Source organism: Cynocephalus volans, chromosome X (assembly GCF_027409185.1).
Source record: "Cynocephalus volans isolate mCynVol1 chromosome X, mCynVol1.pri, whole genome shotgun sequence".
Lineage (NCBI taxonomy): Eukaryota > Metazoa > Chordata > Mammalia > Dermoptera > Cynocephalidae > Cynocephalus > Cynocephalus volans.
In genome coordinates, this window is record NC_084478.1 from 27,756,019 (window position 1) to 27,780,959 (window position 24,941).

At 42.1% G+C, this 24,941-nt stretch overlaps 1 protein-coding gene across 6 annotated transcripts in view; it reads right to left on the reverse strand.

Moving 5' to 3' along the window:
* SH3KBP1 (SH3 domain containing kinase binding protein 1) overlaps nucleotides 1–24,941 on the reverse strand; it is a 188,824-nt gene that overhangs the window by 144,043 nt on the left and 19,840 nt on the right. For 4 of the 6 annotated variants that reach the window (XM_063083073.1, XM_063083070.1, XM_063083072.1 and 1 more), the window contains exons 2-3: nucleotides 13,285–13,388; nucleotides 2,289–2,418 (exon numbers count right to left, since the gene is read on the reverse strand). In XM_063083073.1, coding sequence (XP_062939143.1) covers nucleotides 2,289–2,418; nucleotides 13,285–13,388 — 234 coding nt within the window. Of the gene's footprint in view, nucleotides 1–1,684; nucleotides 1,742–2,288; nucleotides 2,419–13,284; nucleotides 13,389–24,941 lie in introns of all 6 variants that reach the window. The other 2 variants (XM_063083071.1, XM_063083068.1) reach the window with 1 other exon arrangement.

The following is a 24,941-nucleotide window of genomic DNA, read 5'->3' on the forward strand; positions in this document are numbered from 1 at the left end:
AGAAGGAAGGAGAGAAAGAAGGATGAATGGATGGATACAGACAGATGGAGAGATAGTGCCTCTTTTCCTTAACTGTATGTAACAGGAAGACTATAAAAGCCATGTAGTCTTTATCAGAAACATCCATCCTTGTTGGGAGACCATGTGTCTCCAGGGACCTCAAAACTCTTTCACCAGTGGTCAGATTCCATGGCAACTAAACATGGCTGCTGAAACTACTGGGCTCTCCTGGTCCTGAAATGGAAGGCTTTTAATTGAATGAATGTTGGGGATGTGGGGCAGTCCCTATAAGAGAAACTGCCCCTTCTGAGCAGGTGAAGGAAGGCTAGATGATTGGGAAGACTATTCCACCCTGCTTCCTAACCCTCCTGTACCAGGAATGCCAGCAGCATACACTTTGAGCTGAGGGGTAAGGCAGGTCAGCTGTCCATATTATTGACTTGGAATGAGAGGAGACAGTTTATTTCAATAGTTCCAAAAATACAAGAGGCATTACGTCTCTGACCCTCCAGTTCTGAGAGCACAGCTAAGATGGCAGGATACCAAGAGGTCAAGGTTCTCCTGAAGATGTTGTCCAATACCTCTCCATATCTCTTTCTCTACATCAGTAGAGGAATCCCAAAGTAATTTGCAAATGCAGACACGATGCTTCAGTGAACACGGTATTAATCAGTGTGCAAGCAGCCTCCAAGCAGCTGATACTAACTGGTTATATCCCAACAGTTTATCTTCATTGACAATGAGAACTACCATTGATTGGGGGCCTTCTAGGGGCGAGTTAGTTTATATGCATTTTTGCTATTGGAACTCATAATGCATTTCGTCATGGAAATGATATTATCATGACCCAATTTAGTCCTCCCTCCAAAAAAGCCCATTTGATCCACAATGCCCCTGAGGTATGGTACTGTTATTATAGGACCTAATTACCAGGTACGATACTATTCCAGTGTACAAAAGAAGACACCAGGGCAGCTAAAATTCTAATATGGATTTTGGGAGCAATAGCAATTCCCACTATCGTGGGATTAAGGACATCTCCTCTGCAGGCCATACTCATTAGCTGGATCATGTTAGTAGAGAATCCCCCTGCCCCAAGCTGGAGAAGGCAATAGGAGTTCTAAGACACCTCATTTGCTCCAAAATGCTCCTTCAGTCCTTCCCACCACAGGATGGAGTGAGGTCCATGGGTAGGAGGGTCCCAGACTTCGGCAGTGGAGGGAAGAGGCAGTGCTAAAGCCACTGAGCTAACCAGCTGGTGCTGCTGTTTCTATGTATGTCAAGCTGCATGATCCAGAGTTGCTGAGACTCCAAGGAGGTCATCTGAGCACTTCCCTGAAAACAGCTTTACCTCCAAATTGGGTATCTGTCCAATCATGCTACTGGTTAAATAAAAGAGACACAAACTAACATGAGAACACCATTCAAGTCAGATTTTTTTTTAATGAAAAAGAAGGCATTTAAGAATTATTTTGGCAGGACTGAGCTGTCTCCCTCTTGTCAAAAAAAGAAAAAAAAATGTCCACAACCTCAGGTCGTGCCACACCAGTATGACACAGTTGAGCTTCCTACAACATTCACACCCATGACCTTGGCTCAAGACGGCACACTCTTGTGAGATACACAGACACCCATGTAGGAAGTTGGCTTAGCGACTGGGAAAACAAAGCTTCCCGGTCCTGACCTTTTGCTCCGTGAGCTGGAAAGGGCAGCAGAGAAGCTGGAGGGAGACCTTCAGGCCCTGGAGAAAGAAAGACCTGAAGTTCGTTCTCACCATTGCAGAAGGACACACGTGCTCACCCACGGTGGGCCTGGACTCAGCTGTCCTGGCATACTTTTAAGGGAACCGGCATGCACCCGTCTTGTCCACAGCACTTCTTGCTATCAATTTTTTTTTTTTTTTTTGTCATTTTTCTCCAAGTTCCTCCAGGGATGCTGAGAAATACTGACAATCTCATTTGGTTCATTTTTAAAATAAGTATGAACTTACAGTAAGCGACAGTTTAGAATTATATGGAGGCACAGCAACACGGGCCACCCATGAGACAGTACTACTCTGGTAGGAAGACTGGCAGTCACCTATCCAGAGATGTACAGAAAGAGTGGCTGTAGGTCACACCTTTATAGTGATAAACTTAACCGCAGTGAGTTAAGGTATTATAACTGAGAAAATACTCGGGAGCTGTTGTCACAGCCTCTCGGCATAGGATACAGAACAGAAGGGAGGCTGAGGCAGAGCCCAACGGTCCCCCGGCCCCTTTCCTGCTTGGTGGGGTGGACTTCCTTACTTGACTTGGACAGCTGCTCATCCTGGGAAATGCCGAGCTCATCCGACTCCTCCGACAGCTCCTTGATGAAGTTGGAAGGAAACATTCCAGTCTTGCCATTGAGAACACCTTCCCACCATCCTTCCTCTACCTGCACAGATGCAAACAGAAGAACAGAGATGCAGGGGTCAGGCTGGACATGGTGGTTCCCAGGTTTATCTCCCATCTGGGTGGTGCAGAGCCCACACAGGGAGAGCAGACAGACCCAAACCCTTAAAGTTATCAGAAAATGAGAAAGCAGACCACAGAGAGTCTTGAGATTCAGACTAAGAAAGGGGGCTTAACCTGGGGCCCATAAATGAAAACAGACAAAAATTAACAGTTCCTTTTTGTTAGCCTCTGAAATTTGGCGTTTCCTTTGATTATGAATGTAGGTAACACACAGATATTAGAAGGACCTGTGACTCATCACCAAACAAATCAGATATTATTACATCACATCATAGATGCTGTCGGTCTCTCAAAATATCATTTGAAATGGTGGTAGTTATCATACTTGCTGGGAGACCTCTGTTATTTAATGTATTAATAAGGAAACACATAGATTACTATATCAAAATTTGCTTTTAAAATAGTTTTTTTTTTTTTTAAATGACTGGTAAGGGGATCTTCACCCTTGACTTGGTGTTGTCAGCACCACGCTCTCCCAAGTGAGCTAACCGGCCATCCCTATATAGGGATCCGAACCCGTGGCCTTGGTGTTATCAGCACCACACTCTCCCAAGTGAGCCATGGGCCAGCTCTTTTAAAATAGTTTAGTAGCTATTTCAATATAAACGGTTCCCTTTTTGGTCCTATATGTTTTATTTTATGCAGACTACCAAAACTAACTAGACAGCCTAACAAAAAAAGTTAAGAATCTGTGGGCTAAGAACTCAATCAGGAAGTAGAAGGACTCCCTGAAGATTTCTGAAGGGTTCTAGATTACCCTAGGAGGAACTGAAAGGGGGTGAGGAGAGGCAGGGAGGGCAGCAGGATTGCAGTGATCTGGATAGGGAGTGAAGGCTGGATCCAGGGGAGCAGTGATTACAGACAAGGCAGATTTGGATTTGAGGCCTTTTGAGGTATGAGCTGGCCTTAAGCAATCAATTAGCTGGATAAGAAAAGGGTAAGAGAATCATCTCAAGATTTTGCAATGATGCTACAGCAGAAGTCAGACTCGTTAGCTGCCTTCTTGGAGGAAAATAAGGGCATTTGGAGAAGAAGCAAGTATTAAGTTACCAGTACGGTATAAAAAAAGGGGACCTAGACCTAGACCCTTTGGATTTTTTTTTTTTTTTTTTTTACTACATGAATGTATTTCCAACCCAAATCAGTAAATACAATTTAAAAACTAAAATAACTCAAACAAAAAAGAAAGAGGAAATTTGAGTCAAAAGCCTCACTCAAATCTTATCCCGAAACTTAGTAGTTAGCTGTGTGATCTTACTCACATTTTTCCTGCCAAAACGAACCCCACTTTTCCCATCTGTATAATGGGGATAATGAACACACCTCACGGTTGGCATGTGTAGGCAGGACCTTGATCCATATTAGAGGTATATGCACTGTGGTTTTACACTAGGGGCTGGGGATATAGACCTGTACAGGACACGTCCTCATGTTTCCTAAAGTAGAAAGGTGTGACTAAAAACTAGCAATGCAAGGTAAACAGAGGAGAGAATATCATGACAGCACAAATCAGACTTGTTACACAAAATTGAGCTCACTGAGATCTGGGATGCTAAAGGAAGGTTTTGAGGAAAAAGAAATCAAAATTAAATTAAGGTAGGCCTTTAAGAGTAGAAACCACAGCTATAATCAGGGGAGATGTGGGTGAGATGTTCCAGAAAGCGGGGAGATGATAGAGCTTGTGGAATGGAAACAACTGATAGGTTTAAAGCATTTGTTAGGGAACTCATGGGATACAGACTTGCGGAGTGGAGATTATATGTGCATAATCACAAAATCTTTGGGAAAGAATCCAGACAACGGCATCTACATGCAACTGTACCAATGACTATTCAATACTAAATCATGGCACTTAACAGCATTTCCATTGAAATCATTCCATGTTTCTATGCCAACTCAGCTGATATGTATTATTCTTTCAAGGAGCTTTTTATAGGATTAAGATGGTTAGGAAGATTTGCCATGAACCTGAATATCAATAGTCACAGGATTTATAGCATGGGGTCCTTTGTGCTAGTCCTGAATAAGGAACCAGAAAATGATCTTCTTTCTCCCAGGAATCACAAGGCAGGAGGGGAAAACCAAGGGCATGAACCACAAATGAGCCGTCCCTGGCATAATCTCCAACAGCACAGGGCAGCTGGGCCAATTCCATTCCATTCAGTTTGACGATGTCTGAAACGTTCCTGTTCCTAGTAATAAGTGGCTCCAACCCAAGATGCCCAGGGAAAGTGCTCCTGATGTGTGGGATCAGCGGGCTGCCTGCTGGGAAAATGGGTATTTTCACCTCACCACACCCCCAGATGCCAGTATCACTGTCACAGCACAGTCTGAGAGGAGTGGCCTGTGGGGAAATAGAGGTCTATCATTAGCCACACAGTGAGTGGAGGGGCAGACAATGAAACTGCTGCTCATTGCCTGGGGGGCACAATTCCCATCACAGCACCACAGGCTCAAGGCTCATTTCTCTGAGAGCTGGAGCCTTTCATTTCTCTGAGAGCTGGAGTACTCTTATTGGTACTGTCTGGCCCCAGTACCAATAAGAGCTGTCCAGTACCGTCTCTTCCCATAGTCTGCTACTTCGCTCTCGAGATTGAGGCTGGAGACAGGAGAAAATGATCCTCACCCTCACACTATTCCTCTTCAGAGATATTCTAGCTCAACTTTCTGCAAAAAGATGTGAATACTAAAGCCCAGGGTGATTACATTCATTCATTCATTCATTCATTCATTCACAGGGTAAAGCACAGTACCCCACACACTGAATTAAAAAAAAGAGAAGAAAGAAAGAAAAGAAAGACACACAAGGAAATCATTGGGGGAAATCCTCCGTGGAGGTCTATAAAGCCCTGATTTCCCCACAAAAAAATTTTTTCCTTCCTGTGAGGAGCAAAAAGGACTTGACTCTACTGGCTGCTGTTCTTAATTAGGTGCTGCCATGCCCAGCTCTGTGTGGCCCAATTCAACCAATTTCACCAATATTTAGTGAGCACCTGTCTTGCACTGCCCCAGGACTTAGGGACAGATTCGTTGGTAAACAAAACAGATGAAGGCACGTCCTCAAGAAGTTTTTGCAACAAAAGAGAGGAACATACAGAGCCTGCACATCCCCTACTTAGAAAACAATCTTGTTTATGTTTATGTTTCTATATTTGAAGAAAGAAATGTGTCCCTTTGTAACACAGTAGGGGTTATGAATGCCACCAAGAACTTACAATTTCTGCCCCAAGGAAAGTAATAAAAGGGGGCAGATGTCCACCTTCTCCCCGTACCCCCACCCTCCCTCACCCTTAAAGAGTCTTCTGCAGGTCTTGGCTCTGGACTGAGAAGAAATCCCACCTGTCTTCTTCCCTGACCAACCCAGCCAGCTCTGGAGCCCATGGCTCTGCCCCAAGAGCACACTCTGCCTTTGGCACAGAGCTCAGAGCAGGGCAGCTTACACCTGGTAGTGTGTGAGAAAGACAGAGTAAAACCACTTAGATTGTATCTGAGTGTCCTGCTATTTACATGTCTTTATAATCAACAGCATCTAAGTGCGTTCAGGACCCAAGGAGGTAGTTTCTAGATCTTAGCCCTGTTGGAAGTTGGGGAAAAAAACTGGGTGAATTTCATTCAACACCCCCACCCAATCTTTCAAATATTATCTATATTTGTAAGGCACTAAACTGGATATCTGAATAAAAAGATGACATGTTACCTTTGGGTACCTAGCTATTCAGAACAGTTCCTGTTTATCACCGTTGAAGTTTTATTTGTCAACTGTACTGAGAAGGGGAACAGCGGATTTACCAAGTCTGAAGTCTACCTGAGTACAAGTAACGAGACAGAAAAACCCACTTGAAGACTGCTATAGCTTTTCTTTCACCCAGTGACCCAAAGCCCAGTCAGAACCACACTGGAGGGGAGGGTTTAAGGGAAGCTGGGCGGAGGGAGAGGCACACAGGCAAATGAAGTCGGCTTCATTGCTTCAAGAGCTGTTCGCCATTCTTGCCGTGAAAGAAATCAGTGTATCAAAAACTCTAAGGAAAGGCCCACACTGTTTCTAAAATTTCTCTCAAAATTTTTTCAGAAATAATTAAATGAGAATTTCAATACTGGTCCTTTCTCCTACCTGTGAAAAGTAGGAGAAGGTATTTTGAAAAATTTAAAACACTAGAAAAATATTAAGATAATTTTGAAAAGCTTTTTAATTGAGGTATAATTTACAGAAATGCACAGATCATAATAGTACAGGTTGATCGGTTTTGACAAATGCTCACCTAAACCCACACCTCTATCAATATACAGAGCATTTCCATCACTCCAGAAAGTTCTCTTATTCCCCTTCCTTGTCAATCTGCCTCCAAGCAATCACTAGTCTGATTTCTATCACCTTTGATTAGTTTTGCTTTTTCTAGAACTTCATATAAACATGCTAAGACATAGTTTAACTTCTGGAATATTGCTGGAAAAAAATGCAGATTGTTTCTGGAAAAACATCTCTTTCTATAAGTAGAATTAGTTTTAAAAAATGTATTTTTAAGGGGGCCACTTCCTGAGGCATAAACACCTACATTACTTTCCATTTTAGTTGCTTTAAATAAACTATCCCTGTTGAATTTAGGATATGGGAAACTGGTTGTACCAAATATAAACAAGTATTATCTAGGTCCTAAATGCCTGAGCCAATATTTTCCCCCAATTCCTGTATAGTTCATTGTATGATTACCTCTTTGTAATTACATTTTTGTTCTGGCTGGGCCAGAATATTCCATACACACAGGGAAGTTGATTTTTATTCCCTCCCTTTGTTGTTTTGATAACAAGCCTATTCCACATGAGAGGCAGGGCTCTTAAAAAATAAGTTTGTAGAGTAATTGAATGGGAAATTATTTAAATATATACCATTTCTATTTAAGACTTAGGCAAACTCTGCCCATCAAGACAGCCACATCCATGACTTTCACCAGACTGGAAAGGGTTTCTGGAGACAGTGCTTGATAGTCCTGTCCTGCAAAACAGCCACAGGCTGTTCCACACATCCCCAAGTTCTTAAGTGACTCTATGCTAAGGCCTAACTATCATTCCGATCTGAAAATATGCACAAACGGTGAATCAAGCCAGCAAGAGAACCATTCTGATGAATCAAGGTCCTCAAGTTTTGTCCTGTCACTATTCCCAGGTGAGGAAATTTACTATGAGGAAGTGTTAACCTCAGGAAACCCCTAGGTAAGGAGCATTTAAGCGCGGTGTTCCTTCGAAAGTTCAGCGTGGGCAGTGCTCTAACCTTTATCTCAACCCGCTTTCACTGTCCCCACCAGCACCTGCTCCATACACTCCACACCTGTGGCAAGTGCTCACACTCTGTTCTCCTTCCTCCAGACCAACCCGGCGCCTTACGCAATGCAGCCTGTCCTGATGAGTTCATCCAAACACTGCTCTCCTTTCACGTGGCCACTTGAAATTTCACCTGTTCTAGGAAGCTCTTCTTCACCCTCCATGTGTACCCCTGTTTTTAAATTCCTCTCTCATGTGTCAATACCATCACTTGCCACTCTAGTAACATCTTGGTTAGTTATCTTAGCTGTGTATATCTTACCCTCCCTGACTAGACCAAGCATGTTCGAAGGCACAGATTCCATTCAGTATATCTCTGAATCTCCATAAACAGGTCTTTCAGCGTGTAAACACTGAAATATTTGATAAATCCCACAGCTATGCATATTATAAATACATCAAACTTGCAAATATGTTACTTTTATATGGTCACGGCCTGTTTTGTATGCTGCTGATTCAAATCTAATCACTTTCTCTTCTAAACATGGCTTTCCTCTCCTTAATATGGATGTTTTACGAACTTTGCACATTAAGAAATCAGAGGTGTTCATTCCAAAGTTCTTTGGAGAAATAATTGTAGCACAGCTTGAGCTCGTTGGATTGTCAAATTTCAATAAAGAGATTTTTATATTAACGTTATTTTTTTTTGGAACAGAGACACAAAACCTTCCAAAGCAAGGTAGTTTCTTAACGGGTTAGAATTCAGGTATGCTTTGATCACCTATTAACCAATCAGCTTCTATTTTTTAAAATTTTCATTAGCATATTCATTGTTACAAATTAATACTCATTCTTTACGCCCCTTATCCAATCTCTCCCCTTCCCCATCCCCCTGCCCCTCCCCCCTTCCATCTCCCCCCAATCAGCTTTTAAGTGAACTTCTCATGGACAAAAATGAAATGAGGATGAACTGCCCAGCCACACTCACTTGCCTGATTGAGTTAAAGTTTTAAAGAATTTCAAGGGCCTATTTCACTCGAGCTGAGTGAACCAAATCTCCTTCTGTGGGCATAAGAAGGAAGACGCAGAAGTTTTCTGAAAGTGCCAGTTATCCTCTTTGCAAACCACAAAGCCAGGTTAGGCTTTAAGTCAGACACTGCAGCCATCAGTCTCCAGCCAGCCTGACTGGGACCACCGAGAAATACCTCAAAAACTAACCATAAAGAACACATAAAAGCAAGAATCTCTGAACATCCCTGTTGTCACCACTAAGAGAGACTGGTTAAGACCAAGGTCACCCAACACGAGCGAAAAAGTGGCTCCTTTCTCAGGCTCTAGATAACACAGACAAAAAAAAAGTGGCTTTAATGCACCTTTCAAAAAAAATTAGGCCAAAAAGCTGGTTTTGAAACTCCAGAGGCCCCAAACGCTGTTTCTCCTGATAACCTTGTCCATATGCCATCTCTGTTCCTATAAATAGAGCTTCACCTGCATTTAACTGTCCTCACCACTCTGGACAAAAAAGACCCATGTATGTACTCATAATGATTTCTTTAAAAATATCGATCCAGTAATTCACATCCTATTATTTTCCTTTCAAATTGGCAGCCCCGTTCCTCTAGGTTCACGACAACGGCTTTTGTCACAGCACAGCCATCGCTTTCCAACCGAGGCAGTGGCACGGTAAGTACTTGCTCGAGCAGCCTTCGCTTCACACCTCACTCAGCTCAGGACTGCCCCACGGTCTCCCCTGCTGCAGCAGCCAGCATGGGCCAGAGGAGCGAGCTGTTCACCCCACCAAGGGCCAGGGTTCATTCTACCCAAATCTGCTGAAGCCCGTTGCTCATTACTGGTAGCACACACATTTGGTTAAATAGCACAAAAATATATAGGTGCAAAGAGAAACAATTAGTGGTGAGAAGGGATAACAGGAACGATTTGAAGATTAAAAACCAAACAAAAAAACCTGCTGCCAAATTAGGTGTAGACAAGACAACTAAAAAAGACTGGGGGTGGGGGGCTGTGGAACTTTACGAGGATTATACACTCCGGCTGTTTCACCTGTGTTGTTACCAACCCACTTTAATGAAACCAGTGGGAATCGCAGAGCACGACTATGAACGCTGAAGGGATGACAACTCAAAACGGGCAAACCCATATTTAGGAAAAACACCTTGGCCCTATATCATGAGGTTGTGTTGATAAATAACAAACAAGTATACATTTTGATATTTTTAAGCAAGATTAGGTATTAAGGTAGATGTGTATCTTTTTTTAGGATTCTCTACTTGATTCAAGTGTTTCAAAAAAAAAAAAAAACAACTAGTTCATACAATCAAAATCTTCCTAAGAGTTGTCTGTCAGGGAAAAAAACGTGTGTGCATTTGTGTGTGTGTGCAGTTTTGCAATACTGTAGAAATCGATCTACTAATCAATGAAAATATAACATAATACACGATATGTTATATTTTTTATTAACAGATTGAGTCTAAGTATTCCAAAGCTATTATGTTCTTACCATGATCTCTCTCTGTGATTTAAGGATTTTTGTTTATTTTGTTTTTCATCTTCAGTGGAATTAGAGATGAGCTCATTACAAGAGGAAAGGACAGAGTTTATATTACACAGTAATGATGGTCCAATATCCGCAATATCACAAGTAAATAGGAATAGGGAATTAATTTTTGATGATATAATTTTTAAAATTTGGATTAAAAGGCCAGCTTTACATTTAGCTTTACATAAATATCATAAACTATATGGTTATTTTTCATTTTTCCTACTTGAAGCAAGCCCAGAATGAATTAGCTGGCAGTGAATGGGAAGGAGACTGGTGGCTAAGGCCACAGGCATCTCAGTACAGTGGCAGCTCTGTGACCACTCCACTCCTTTAGCAACCCACACTCAGTCTCCCTGCAGCCAACAAGCAGGCGAAAGTGGGCAATATTTCTCAGAAATATATTCATCATTTTCCTTGTACTGATTTGTATTTCTTCTTAAAGCATTATTACAATATTAAAGGAAAAAAATCATCTTCTACAACAGAACCCCCTTCAATTTTTATTCCCTTTTAGTCTTTGATCACATGCATATAGATATATTTCACATGATTGTATCCTAGTCTAGTCTATGCAATTTTGTGTTCTGATCTGTTCATTTATTTTGCAAAAAAACTGTTTTCATATTTCCATGTATTCATTTACCTATTCAGCAAACCTTTATTAAAGTGCACATTAGGTTTCAGGCACTATTCCAGGTACCACAAATACAAAGATAGATAAAAACCAGGTCCCTGCCGTTGAAAAGCACTCAGCTTAGTGGAATATAACAGATAATTACAATGCAAAGTACTGTAATAAATACATATTTAAAGGACTCTGTGTTTACCATCTTAATGGCTTCACAATCTTCTAGCTGAATAATACAACTTAATTCCCTTGATTATCTTTTTATTATTGCAAACATTGCGGCAATAAACACTTTTCACATTTTTTTCTTTGGTTAACCATTTTCTGTGGATAAATTCTTAGGAATGAGATAACTGAGTCAAAAAGTGTTATTCAGATTTTTATAGCTCTTGACATATCTTGCTAAATAGCTTTATGTAAGGACAATACAGATATATAAATTCACCAGTTCTTCTAAGCTTTGCCAACAGTCTTACCATTTAAATATTTTCTTAGGATTTTTGAAAGTAGGAACCCATTATTGTCTTAATTTGTATTTCTTTAATTATAGCAGGGTGGAACATTTTCTCATGGCTAAGATCTTTTCCCTTTGTGGGATTTGTGTTTATGGCAAACTTATCTATCATTTATCATTGTTAAAGTAGCTTCCTAATATATTTTCATACATCACATATACAATAACTTTGCCAATTTATTGCAAATATTTTCCTATTTGTTGTTCTTTCTTTAGCTGTACTAGCTTCAAATCATCCCAAAATTATGTATATTTTTTTATTAGTCACATCTGTTTATTTTTTTCTTCTGGAATTTCCTCCATGCTACGGTCTTAAGGAATTTATCATTCTACCATTGAAATCAATGTTCTACTCTGTTGTCCATTTATTATTTACTCACTCAACTTTCAGTAAATGTTTCCTATGTGTTCTGGTTGACACTAGGGATTAAAAAAGGATAAATGGCAAGTTAATACAAATTACCCAAAACTCAGAAATAGGCCAAAAGGGTTACTGCATGTCCTCCCCATGCCACACTGAGAACCCCATTAACTGCTTCTCTAGGGACATGCACCTTTGTCTGGCATAGTATTTACTATTTATGAGGTTAGCTTACAACTCTGTTAGTGTGGATGTTAACTGGTAGAAAACTGAAAGCAATGCAAATGATTCTTGCCAGATAGCAATGAAAATAAATTTTGACCAGCAGAGATGCAAATGATTTGTCCTCTAGAAAAGATCACCTCAAAGGTTACAGTTTAATTGCCCTATAGGACACTATGTAGTTTTGCATCTAATTTAGAAACCTTAATCAAGTATTTTTTAATTTCAGTCATTATAAGTACTTTGCTCTTTCACAATTCTCTCTGAGCCAGCCTTACCATCTTACAGATCCCCTTGTTAAGGAGTTAAATAAAACTCTGACACAGGCTCACATCAGGTTTGTATGAGAATCAGAAAATCTGGCTTCTAGCATCATCAGTCCTGCCACTTCCACCCACAGGATAGTTTAATGAAAGTCCTCCTCAACTTCTAACTTCCTTTTCTATAAATCCTGGGTTTGTGTAAGGTAAAAGGGTCTCGAGGAAATGAAAGCAGTTGGAAAACTGTATTTCTATGTACAGATACAAGTGTTGAAGCAGAATGAATGATGAGGTTCTAAGTCTGAAACCCAGGATCCCCCAGGCATGAGGGAACAGAGCCCTAGAAGCCCCTCCCAATGTGTGAAGGGACCTTTCACCAGCCGGAGTGGCTCTGAGCAGCCAGGGAGGGGAACGTGGCGCTGCACAATGACCAAGGCTCTCCAGTCAGCTGGACCTGGCTTCGACCCTCAGCCCTGCCTTCACCTGGGGACTCCTGAGCATCTTTCCTCATCTACAAGATAAAGTGGTTGAGATGAGTAAATGGGCTAATGTGTAAAGAACCTTGTCATGCCAGCCACACACTAGGTCTTCTAATAAATATCACTTCTTTTCCTTCCCTCTAAATCCAGTGTCTCCCACAATGAATACTGAATCCATACTCTAGAGATGGATCCGGGCCACTCTGGATGCCCAGAGTTTATTATCAACTAAAGCAGAAGAGAAAATTGGTGGCACTGGGTTGGAATTTCAGACGTATTTAGTATGCTGTGTTAGAAAGACAATGGTTTCAAATGGCCCCACATCTGACCCCAACTGGCTTGGGGACATCCCTCTCAGGGAACCCATTTCCTCAGAGAGGAGACTCAACTAGATGATCTCTAAGGTCTCTTGGGTTCTAACATCCAATGCGTCCAGGCCAATATCCCGCAGCAAGGACTCCTGGGGGCATGTAAGTGGCCACCGCACTGCCTGCAGCCTCACTTACCTCTCCTACCACCTCAATGACATCGCCCACTTTCAGCTCAAGCTCGTCATCATTCTGGGGCAGGTAGCTGAATGCCACCCGGCATCGGCGCCTCCGTCGCTCACCTGGATGGGAAAAGCAAAATATTTAGATACAGCTCTTCTCCCAAAATGAAATTTTAAAGAGGCTTCCTAGGCATGCAGGCAAATTAAGCTGACTTGTCTCAAATATGCTCTCTGGGACATGGCTAGAGGCACAGCAGCCCTGGTCTCTTAGAGGAGGCAGTAGAAAGCAGAGCAATGCTTCTTGGTCTTTTAAAAGCTGCTGGGTCAGGAAGGCATGGATATGAGAAACCGATCCATTGGTGCAGAAGGCAGAAACCCCACCCCTGAAGCACTGGAGCACAGTGTTGCCTTAAACTGTTTTCCATGGATGGGGCTTTGTATTTGCTACTGTTGATTTTAAACGAAAGCTGATGTGATGTGGTAGAGAAAAAAGAATGGTCTGCTCCTAATGCTAGCAAGGCAGAGGGAATTTTTCCCAAATGTGCAAAGGAAAAGATAAAGTACCCTGGCCTTTTTCTTACTAATCATCACCCTTTCAGCATGCTGAAACTTGGGCCTGATAAGCAAAGGCCAATTAGATTTCAGCCTACTTTTGGTACCATTCCAAATGTCCCACAGGGTTCAACAAATCCACTTCTATCCTCTTCCCTCTGTCCCAGGGCATCCATTAACAGGCTCCCTGCCTGATTACACAGAACCAACCCAGTCAAATCTAGATAAAAGCCAGGATCACACTTCGCTTGACCAGAGGACACTCAAGGTTACACCACCTCACTCACGCAGTGTGGCCCATCTGGGAGCCCCTAGCTTACAGCTGGTTCAAGTATAGACAAGGCTGTCCACAGCACATCCACACCACAGATGGGCATTGTGGGGAGCGAGGACATGCATGTTGGAAGGTGTATATGTGAGAAAGAGAGAGACAGACAGACAGACATGCAGCAGTGGAGGCCCAAGCCAGGGAGAGGTGGATGGAGATTGGAAGTGAGACCGACACAGCCCAGAAGTTTGCTGCTGCTGGCTGGCTACCACGCACCCTTCCTTTGTGCCACCACATGCCCTAGAAAACCAAAGGGATCAACGACTTCAAACAAACACATTTAGAAACGTTTCAATTATTTCTGGATACTACCTACAGGGATTCTTTTTTTATTTTCCCCCTTATCTTTACCTTGAGAAAGGATGTCCCTGGAGTGGTGATCACAGGGCACATTAAGGCCCACAAGCAGCAGGACATCACACAAAGGGGAAGGTCTCTGCACTATATCGGATGTGTTCCCTAATCAATATTTTTCAAAAGCCAGTGGCCTAGTTCTCTCTGTTCCATTTTTCTCTGCCTATGTCTCACTAAGGAAGAACAGGGTTGAACAGAGCGAGGAAGGCAGAAGTTCAGAATCAATATCTTGTCTAATCACATCTTTGGCAACTACACAAATACTGTCCACCCCTTTTGCAAAATCCCAAGCTTCCAGGTGCAAACAGCACTGTCAGCAGGCTGTGTAGCCCCAAGGAGGGCCTGTTTCTCCTGGGACAGAGGGCCCACCCCAACTTGCTTCTCCAAGGTGGGAATTCAGGAGGAGTGGTATTCCAGTGCAAAGGATGCCACCACTACACCATGGCTTTCAACTTGACAGAAGGCAAATTGAGTACTCTGTGCCAAAAAGAATCCAGATTTATCATTCTAGCAAAGAAAGTCCAGATGACAAAGTGATGTTGGCACCCCTCTCCTGCGCCCTGTGACTCTCCTGGCCCCATAATACCCCTTAAGATGAGGTTCTACTATAAATCTTTAAGAGCTTTCATTTGCTAGATGATATGTTAAAAGCAAACTCTGCAGACACAAATCTGAACATGAAACAAGTAAAATGACAAATGTCTGAAAACCAACACTCACCAAGCACAAACGTCACCAAAGTCCTGACCAAAGTGACTTAAAAATAACATCTCAAGATCTAGTGTTAGCTAAAACCATACAACTTATACATAACTAAGTTCATATCTTCAAAAAGCCCTCTGTAAAAAGTAGCATCTAACCCAACAATGCACAAATGGCAAAGAAGAGAGTGATATATATTCTTAGAGAAAAGACTAACCGAACGGATTCAGGACCTGGAACAGAATAATCAGATTACTCTCAAACCAAATCTCTGTATCAGACTTCCACAAAGGCTTGCCTGGTATCAGAAGAATGATGCATTCACTACTTTCTCTCTGCCAAGCTAGTCAATATCTGTTAAAAGCCTCTAAGAAGGTCACTCAATTGGTGGCATAAAGCACACTGCCAACATACCAAGAAAAATAACCCATACAGAGGGCATAGGGGAGGAACCCAGAGATGGTTGGTGGTAAAGGTCACCCGACCTGACCCAAGCACAAAATTGTTCCCCCTCACACGAGGACAGCTCATGATCATTTCTAAAGCACTTCTGATACCCATCACCCTATCTCCTCCTGCAAACCACGAGTGAAAAGGAAAGAGCCAGAATGAGCAACCATTTTGCAAATGAGGAAACCCAAGGTCAGTGACTTACCCCAGGTCACCAAGCTAGTAAGTGGCAGTATTTCCTGGGCCTGAGTTCAGAGCTCTCTCTCCAGTGCCAAATGAACCAGTTTGGTCACATATTGTCCCAAATTCCCTGCAGTCTGTATTTAACTGCTTCCTGCAACACTGCATAAGATCGCCCTAGGTCCTTGCTGTGGCTCTCTCATTACAGACAGCCCCCAAACTCTCAGACTACTGTTTTTCTAGGCCTCAGTTCCAGCGTATCACTGATTTGAACTTGATTGCCAGTTCTGCCTGACCTACAACCCAGTTCAAGGGGAATGCTTGAAGTTGGGAGAAATTGTGTTTTAGTTAGACCATCCATCTTAAACTTAAGAAAGTTTAAGGATGTCATATGCTGGTTTTTCTTTTTCTTCTTCTCTTGGCTTTTAATTGATGTTTACTAGTGTGTCTTGACCTTCTGCAAAGAGATAGGTAGATGATAAGACCAACCCCTTTCAATAGCTGGTATAAACTGGAGGAAAAAAACAAACGACCTGCCTACACCTGGGGTTTGGAATCCCTTAGTTTGAGCTGCTGCCTTCATGCTCAGATGAACTGGGCATGGAGTTCTTCATAGAAACTCTAGTTTTAACACATTTTATTGGGCTGTTTTTCTACGGAATAAACTGAGTCTCAAAAGAAAAGTTTTCTTTAAAAAATTAACTATGTTTGCTGATCATGGCCAACAATCTGAGTCTATACTGGAACAACTGGAAAGGGGAGCAGATGCATGACTTTCCTCATTCACATCAGCACCATTGCCTGCCTGTGTCACTGTTTTCTAGGCAGGGCCACCTAACTCCTCACAAATAACTGACGAAAGGAATGGACACAAGTTTTATCTACATACATGCAAACGTATGTGCACATATGGCTTACCAAAAAAGTAACTCTCTCACTAGACCCCATAGCCACCTTCCATTCATGACCAGCTTTGTTTAGCGAAATAATAAAGGCTAACATTTACTGAGCACTTACTATGTACCAGAGACTGCTAAGTGCTTTACACGTATTATTCCACTCAGTCCTCACACTGAACCTCTGGGGTACATTACTGATCCCCTTTTTCCAGATAAGGAGACTCAGGAGGCACACAGAGATCAAGTATTCACCAGAGGGTACAGAGCTAGTAAGCAGAGGGTCGAGGATTTCAAACCAGGCAATGCAACTCCAGAGACACTGCCTCCCACTTCTGACTGTTCTTAATAAGAATTCTCAGCTCTGGGTCTTGAGACTGCAAAAAGGACTAGCATTTCCTTACAGCTGCTGGGAAGTGGGGACTAGGGAGGCCCCAGTTTTGATGAAATGAAGCTGGTCGGACAGGGAGGCAGGGCAGCACATTCACCTGCTCCGAAAATAAGAGCAGAAACTGATAAGGATGCTCCCAGTCCCAGAAACGAGACACACAAACTTTACCAGGCCAGTTCATTCAATAATCATGAAAATGTGTCAAATGATGTAGTGGATGAGAAAAGTCTTTGGGTCAACTGAAAATTTCCCACACCCACACGGTCTTTTTATTTTTTTTTTCTTACATCCCACATCCCTCATGACAAAACAAGAGTAAAACTACGAGGGTTTGAATCTTGGTATTTTCAAGGAATCCATTAAACTAGTCAAATGGATCCTCACCACATTCCTAGAGAACATGGCAGTATCCTGAAATCATATTTCAAGAGAGAAAACACTCATAAAGTCAAAGAGGAAAATCAGAAGAAGCCCCTAATTCCCAGTTTCCAGGGTTACTTCTGGCATGTTCTCCAGGCATGGCCTAGGGAGGACCTGTGCCAGAATGTTAATGTGCATGGCAGACCTATTGAACTCACTCTCTGGGGTTGAGGCCAGGAACCTGCATTTAAACCTGTCTCCCTGCGTGATAATGCTCATGAAAATCTAAACTTCACCAACGAATCAGCACCACAAATTACAGGTGATGGGAAGAGCCTTGTGGGAACGGGTGGTCTCCCATTGGAAGACTCTAACCCAGTGGTGCTCATGCTTGGCTGCACATTGAAATCACCTGAGGAGTTTCATACAATTGCTGATGGCTTCCTAAATGGCAGTTCCTGAGGAACTAGGTCTCCATAGAAAAATGGCTTCTTCCAGGGCTGTGGCAAAGAAAATACGACATGAGACTGAAATATCTGGTTGTGGCAAAATGAAGTACTCAAACACTTGAGGGGTGATTTCAAAACAACACACGAGTCGGCTTGACAGGGCTTCCACCAGCCAAATTTGGGACAATAACAGCATGTACTGGGGGATGTGTTACAATTTATTCATTTCAAAAAAAAATTCATGAGTCCATAGTGATATGTTTAATAGGTAGCTAGATGGACAGATGGATAAAATTAGATAGGTAGTTATGGGATGAGAAGTGAAAGCTCTTTTTTACAAAAGAATATCGACTAATAAATACAGAAATAGACAATCACCATTTTTATAGCCATGATAGTAATAATTGATTCTGGCAAGAATCAATGGTTGCTACAACTACTGGGTGAAAGTTTATTAGCGATTAGGACGTTTACAAATCTCAAAGTATCTCCCCACAGATTATTAATTACAAAAGGAAAATGGTCCCTTATGAATGGAAAGCTGGCAGACACAACCTCACCCAAGTGATCCAAGCTAACAGCGCCAATCATGGGACAAATTAACATCACGTGCCTCCTGATTGGCTGCACTGAGAAGGACTTAATATCACCTACAGAATACTCCTCCTAAATCTAACCATGAGGAAACAATTATGCAAATCCAAAGTGAGGGACAGTCTACAAAAACTGACCTGATTTTCTTTTTTTTAAGTCAATATCACGAAAGATTTTTAAAAGGCTAGAGAACTCAACTAAATATAATGCATAATCCTTAACTGGATTCTGGATTTTTTTTTAAAAAAAACTATAAAGGACATTATTGAGAGAACTGGGGAAAATTTGAATATGGACTAATACTAGGTAATAGCATTATATGAATGTTACATTTCCTGAGTGTGTTAATTCTATTATGGTTACATAGCAGAATGTCCTAGTTCGTAGGAGACACATTTTGAAGTATTTAGGAATGAAGGGTCTTGATGTCTGTAACTTACTTTCACACTGTTTAATAAGAAACAAAAAAAGGTGGATGTTTGTTGCACTGTTGTTACAACTTTTCTGTCCATTTGAACTTTTTCTGAATAAAAATTTTAGGGGAAAGGGAAAAATACTGATACCTGGGCCCCACCTCTAGAGATTCTGATGTCACTGATCTAGGGGACAGTCTGAACATCTGGATTTTAAAAGCTCCCCAGGTGAGTCTAAGGTGCAGACAAATTTGAGAGACATCTAGATACAACTGTTGTCCAAAAAAGAGCGTCAGGCCAAAAATAAATGGGACTTTTCCAGGACCATGTTATTTTAGGTCCTACATTCAATGTCTTTTCCCACAAGGGAGAGAAACCAGACTTTTAAATATTTGACCATATTTCCCTAATACATAACCCAGGTGAGTGCTGCCATGCTGTGACTTTATTTCGCAGACCTTTGTAACAGTTGGACTAAGTAGTTTCTAGCTCTGGAAATGTGTTCCTGGGGGAAAGGAGCATGGAGAAGATGGAGGTCTCTGCTATGATTCATTAGCAAACATTGCTGGGGGGTGTGACTTCTCCCCACGGTACTGAGCAGCGTGCTGGCTTCTCGAAGAAGCTGTTCTGGAGTTGGAAACCTCGATTTATGCAAGAGGCCAGGCTAGCTATCTCACGATGGAAAAACAATACGAACTCAACTAAATAAATGTAGAGACTCACACATTTAACTTGGGACATCCAGTGGATTTGGGGTGCAAGGGAAGAAAAAGTGGAATTGCTGATCTTGTGGACTCTGCCTCATATCCTTTACTGGAAACATGGCCACTCATAGTCCCATTTCATGTGATGCAACTCAGAAGAAAAGGAGGACACTTTAGAAGCCAATGGCACTCGAAAAAAAAAAAAAAAAAGGACCGCATGGGTCCCTTGGCTGTAACTGGACTATTGCAGTGGAAATGCACAGTGTGGTCCCCAGAGATGAGCTAGTTTGATTCTCATAGGGATGTGCCTAATCAACATTTGTGCATGGCAGAAAACAGGGAATCCGTTTGCCTGCTACTTCAAAGGCAGAGGTCATCTGAAAAGCATGTATAGCTATGCCAGTGCTCATTTTCTCCCAAATATCACCAGAATACAGGAGAAAAATGTAGAACCTGTAAAGAACCATTTATTAGGGCATCTGACCATGGGGGCTGGAGAAGGAGACAGGTAAAGTCAAAAGTCACATAAGGAAGAGGAAGGAAACAAACATGAAGTGTGTGCTGTGTGCCAGGGACTGCACGCCACACGTGTTGTGCCTTCCCTCAAGTCCACGCCCCGACCCTATGAGGTCCAGGGTGCTGACCCCATTTTATGCATGAGCACAGGAAGGCTGGATAACTTGTCCAAGGCACATGGGTTAACTAAGTTGTGGTCTTCAGCCCTCTTCTTCCACCAGCTCAAGATAACACCAGGAAGGCAGATTGGGAGTGAATTTCTGGGGTACTCTGGATACCAAGCTAAGGATGAGAAACCATCCTTTATTTTATAGGCAATGAGAAACCAGAGGAGGTTTCCAGACAGGGAAGTGAGGGACAAGGTGTGATGAGGACAGCGATCCAGGGAGAAGTGCCTGGTATCAGGGGTGTGCAGGACGGCATGGGGGAGGGAGCCTGGAAGCAGGCAGACGGCCCAACAGAAGACAATGGAAGACAGAGCAAGTATGAAAAACCCAGTGAAAGGAGTCACATACCCAGGGAAGGAGAGGCCAACACACAGACATGAACACAGAGAGACATGGGACCATCGTTAGTTGATGTGGCTGTTGCCCCCTTACTTGTCCTTGGTCCCCAGTACCTAGCTCAGTGTCAGTCTGAGTAGACAATCAATCTATCCTTGATAAAGGAACGGATGAATGAACTAATGAATACCTATTTCATGTCCTGTTGTGGGCCACAGTTTTGTGAATACAAGCTCCCAGATAGTCAGAGGGGCATTGGGGGAGGACAGGAAGGGTGGAGAGAAAGAGAGTAAAAGCCTCCACGTTGTGTTAAACAGGGCACCCATGAACATGTGCTTACAAGTCAATGCCATCTGGAATTGTCGAAGCTACAGGGATGAAAAGGTGGTGGACCCTGTACTCTTGCCAGTGTGTCAAAGGTACCTCATTCTCCATCAACATCGTCGTCCGAAGCATCTGTAATACTAAACCATGCTGATATATTCCCAACTGCTTTCCTGTTACAAATGTACAGTCCACTGTCAATTATCCATACTAAATGGTAGAGCAGGGCTATATATGCATGAGAAAATATGTATCTTTGATTTTAAGTTTGGTCCTCTTAAAAGACAGAAAACATTTGTTTTAAGTAGGCAGAGATATATGTCTAAGAATTTTCAAGGCAGCGTTGTTTCTAATAGCAAATGCATATAGGCACAGAGATCTACATATGAAATAGCCTGAATGTCCACTGAGAAAAAAAGGGCTACATAAATCATGACATAGCCAGGCAGCTGCTAAAGACAAGTAGCTCCATGTATACTGATGTGAAAAGGTGTCCATAATACATTAAGTTAAAAGACCAAATCACATAATATGTATAATATGACCCCAATTTTATAAATAACGCAAATCCACACTCCATAACTGTAAGCACCATGGGATATTTTACTTACTCCGGTCAGCCACAACCTAGCACAGAGTATGCACTAAAAAAACTGTTTATTAATAAATTATTCAACTAAAATATAAGAGTCTAATATAATTAAATGAGTGAGAGAAAAGGTGTGTGTATACATGTGTGTAAGCAACAGAAAATGGTACAGAAGGCTACACCCCAACATAACAGTGGTACTTTTGGGGAGGCAGATTAGGGAAAGCGTAAAGAGAGACTCATTTAAATGCTTCTGCACATCAATTTGTTTTTACAAAGAGGACGTAATACACTGCAATCGTTTTTGTAAAACATCACAATCACCTATTAAAATAATTACCTCGTATTATGAAACATATCCTTCTGATCATGCGTTGATGACATTAAGAGTAAAGTTAGTTCCTATTCTGCAAGTAAATAAATACTAATTGCACCAGGCAGAAAGATACTGTTTGCAGGCTGAATTAACAAGGTGGCTCTGACCTCCCAATGACAACTGGCTGTGAGTGCTCCATAAACACAGTAGGAGGTGTGAGTCAAGAGAACTGGCTCCACACCTGTAGCCCACACTAGTCATTATTCTGATCAGACGCTGGTACACAACATTCCATCAAGGACTGATCCAAGGTTGTTTTCCCTGGCCTGACTCCCCCGGCCCACACAGCCCAGGCAGCCGCCATCTCCCTGCGGGTTGAAGGGACCCATATCCATCTTCTGAGCTCACTTGCTCATAGGAACACAAACACACACATTCAGCCACGGGTGGGGGGGAGCTCTTCGGGTTCCCTAACCACCATTTTGCTTTTCTCTAGCACTGCTCTCATTCCACTATATTTTACTCTCCTGTGAGTATCAATTTATGTCTATATCCACCCCTTCAACCCCCAAACCTCCCAGCTCTTTCATGCACACCTTTTTCAGCAAATTCAACTCATTTACTAACACCCACGTATGCCTCGTCATGGTTACAATGCTGTGGTTTTATCACAAATGCCCACTCTTGATCATATGCGGGCCTGGGTGCCACATATCTGGAAAATAAGGAAGAGACACAAATCCCTGGATCCTGTCCCCTCTTAGCCTAAGAAACTCCAGAGCATAGTGCCCAGTTTAGAGAAGCCACTGAAAGCAGTATTAAAGTTGGTCTACTAACACATGACCAGAAAAAATCAAGTTTTGCTGCCAGAAAAGGGCCATCACTTAATAAGCTGAGTTTCTGCAAGGAGAAGCTGCATATGGATACTTTCAGTGCTAACACTGTCATCTGATATTTCCTTAGAAGCCACATCTATACATTTGGTGCCATGGGCACGAAGAACTCGATGTCCTCCACCTTATTAAAATGGCGTGGGAGTTAGCTGTCTGAAAGGACGCACAAGCTCTGGTTTTACTGTTCGTGGATACATAGTCCACACTGAAAGCATTAAAGCACATAAGAGAACCGTGGGCTCACAGCAGAGACGAGACAGCCTGGTGGCCCCAGCCTCGCAACCACTTCTTGGCTCCTTGCCCAGTTCTCTCATGTATAAAATCAGGACGATGGAGACAGACCTACTTTACAGGAGGGCTGGCTTCCACCTGACTCCCTCCCTCTTTTCCATTTGGCTTTTACGTTCATGAATCTGTTAAAAGGCAGCTTTGTTAATTATTTATACTAGCTCAACCAATTTTCTTTTCGCCAGCCTTCCCTTCCCCTTGGAGATAAAGGAATGATACTGAAAAACAAAATCAGTGATGTCTCTAAACATCCTTCTGCTATTCCTCTTCCCTTGGGCTGGTCCCAGGCATGGGCTTTGGTCTTTCAGCTTGCTCCTCAATCCAAAAGACCTAACCTACAGCAGGCCACACCAAGGGGCACCTCCCCGAGATGGCCTTGGCCCAACATTCCCAGCCAGGCAGCTAGTTCTCTGCTTGGGGGTGGGAGGTGGGGTGGGGGAGTCCAGATTCTCAGAGGAGAAAATCCAATACATAAAGCACATTGCTTTCCCCTGCTTTAACAAGGCTGATTTCAGCAAAATGTCCAAAAGAACTCAATATATTTATAGAGTTTTGTTTGATCTACTTTTAAATGCTCCATGCAGAGTCATTCAAGTGAAATGAGAATACAGAATTTCAAAGGAAAAATTGAAAGAAGCTTCTAAATATAAGTTATTTGTTGAGCATAAACAAGATTTCTCCCTTCTATCCAACACACTCCCTCTAACATATCTATTTTTACAGGCATGCTCAAACTTTGCTGCTGACAAATGCATACATCAGACCCCTAACTTTTACAGTTAAGGGGGGCGTGGGCAGGGAGGGAACAAGATGAAGGGATGAGAGCAAGGGAAGTGGGGGAACAGGGGGAGGGAGAGAGAGAACAAATAGTTTAGGAACTGTGATGAAGGTCTAGAACACCCTAATGACCCTCATCTGGGGTCGATCTCTCTTGTCCATTCTTAGCGAATTCTGAGAAAAAAATACCTACCATAAACAAATTTAAAGTTTCCCAGTTTTTAAAAATCAATACCAAAAACAGCCACTGTACTGGCTGATTTAGAGAATGACAAAATTCCACATATCCCTCTCTTTGGGGAAGGGGAGATCTTTGTTGCAGGTAGTCAAAATATTTTAAAATTTTGACTCATTTCTAATATAGTTTCCCTGCTCATCCCCATCAGAACAAATAGGGGAAAACCTAGGTATTTATGAATTTTCCTGATGCAAATGGGAGTTTACATCCCTGCAATTTATTCTTCAGTATCTAAAAGTCTAAACCCCTTAAGGAGAGTTCCTTAACTAGCTTCTGTGGATAGAATTCAGGGGTTCTAAACTTGAATGGGAAGAAAAATACATCTTTATTTTTACTATCTTCTAACTACAATTTGGCCTTTATTTCCACTATGAATATAGGCAACATACCACACTGGTAGTAGCAGCACCTGTGAATTTTACTTATGTCCCATTGCACGGATAGATATCTTCATTTCACAGTTGCAGTTATCTTGAAATATCATTTACACTCATCCCTACTTCGAAATTATGATCGCTTCTAGACCCACTGCTGGATCTTGCTATTTAACACATCGATAAAGAATATGTCTTACTTGTGTTCCTGCAATATTTTGGTAACTGGATTTCAGTGTAATTGGTTTCCATTGTAATCCCATGGATTCTATTTTATTCATTTACAAACAGAATTCTGAAGAGGGGTGCATAGGCTTCACCAGACTGGCATACAGCTTCCATGGCAATATTTTAAAAAGTTAAGAACCCCTGATCCCTGCTTTCAAGATTATCATTTCCAAGGAAACCCAAAGGTGTGGGGGGAAATTATATATATAATAAAGCAGTAAACATAGCATTTGGGCTCTGTTCATTGGAATGTC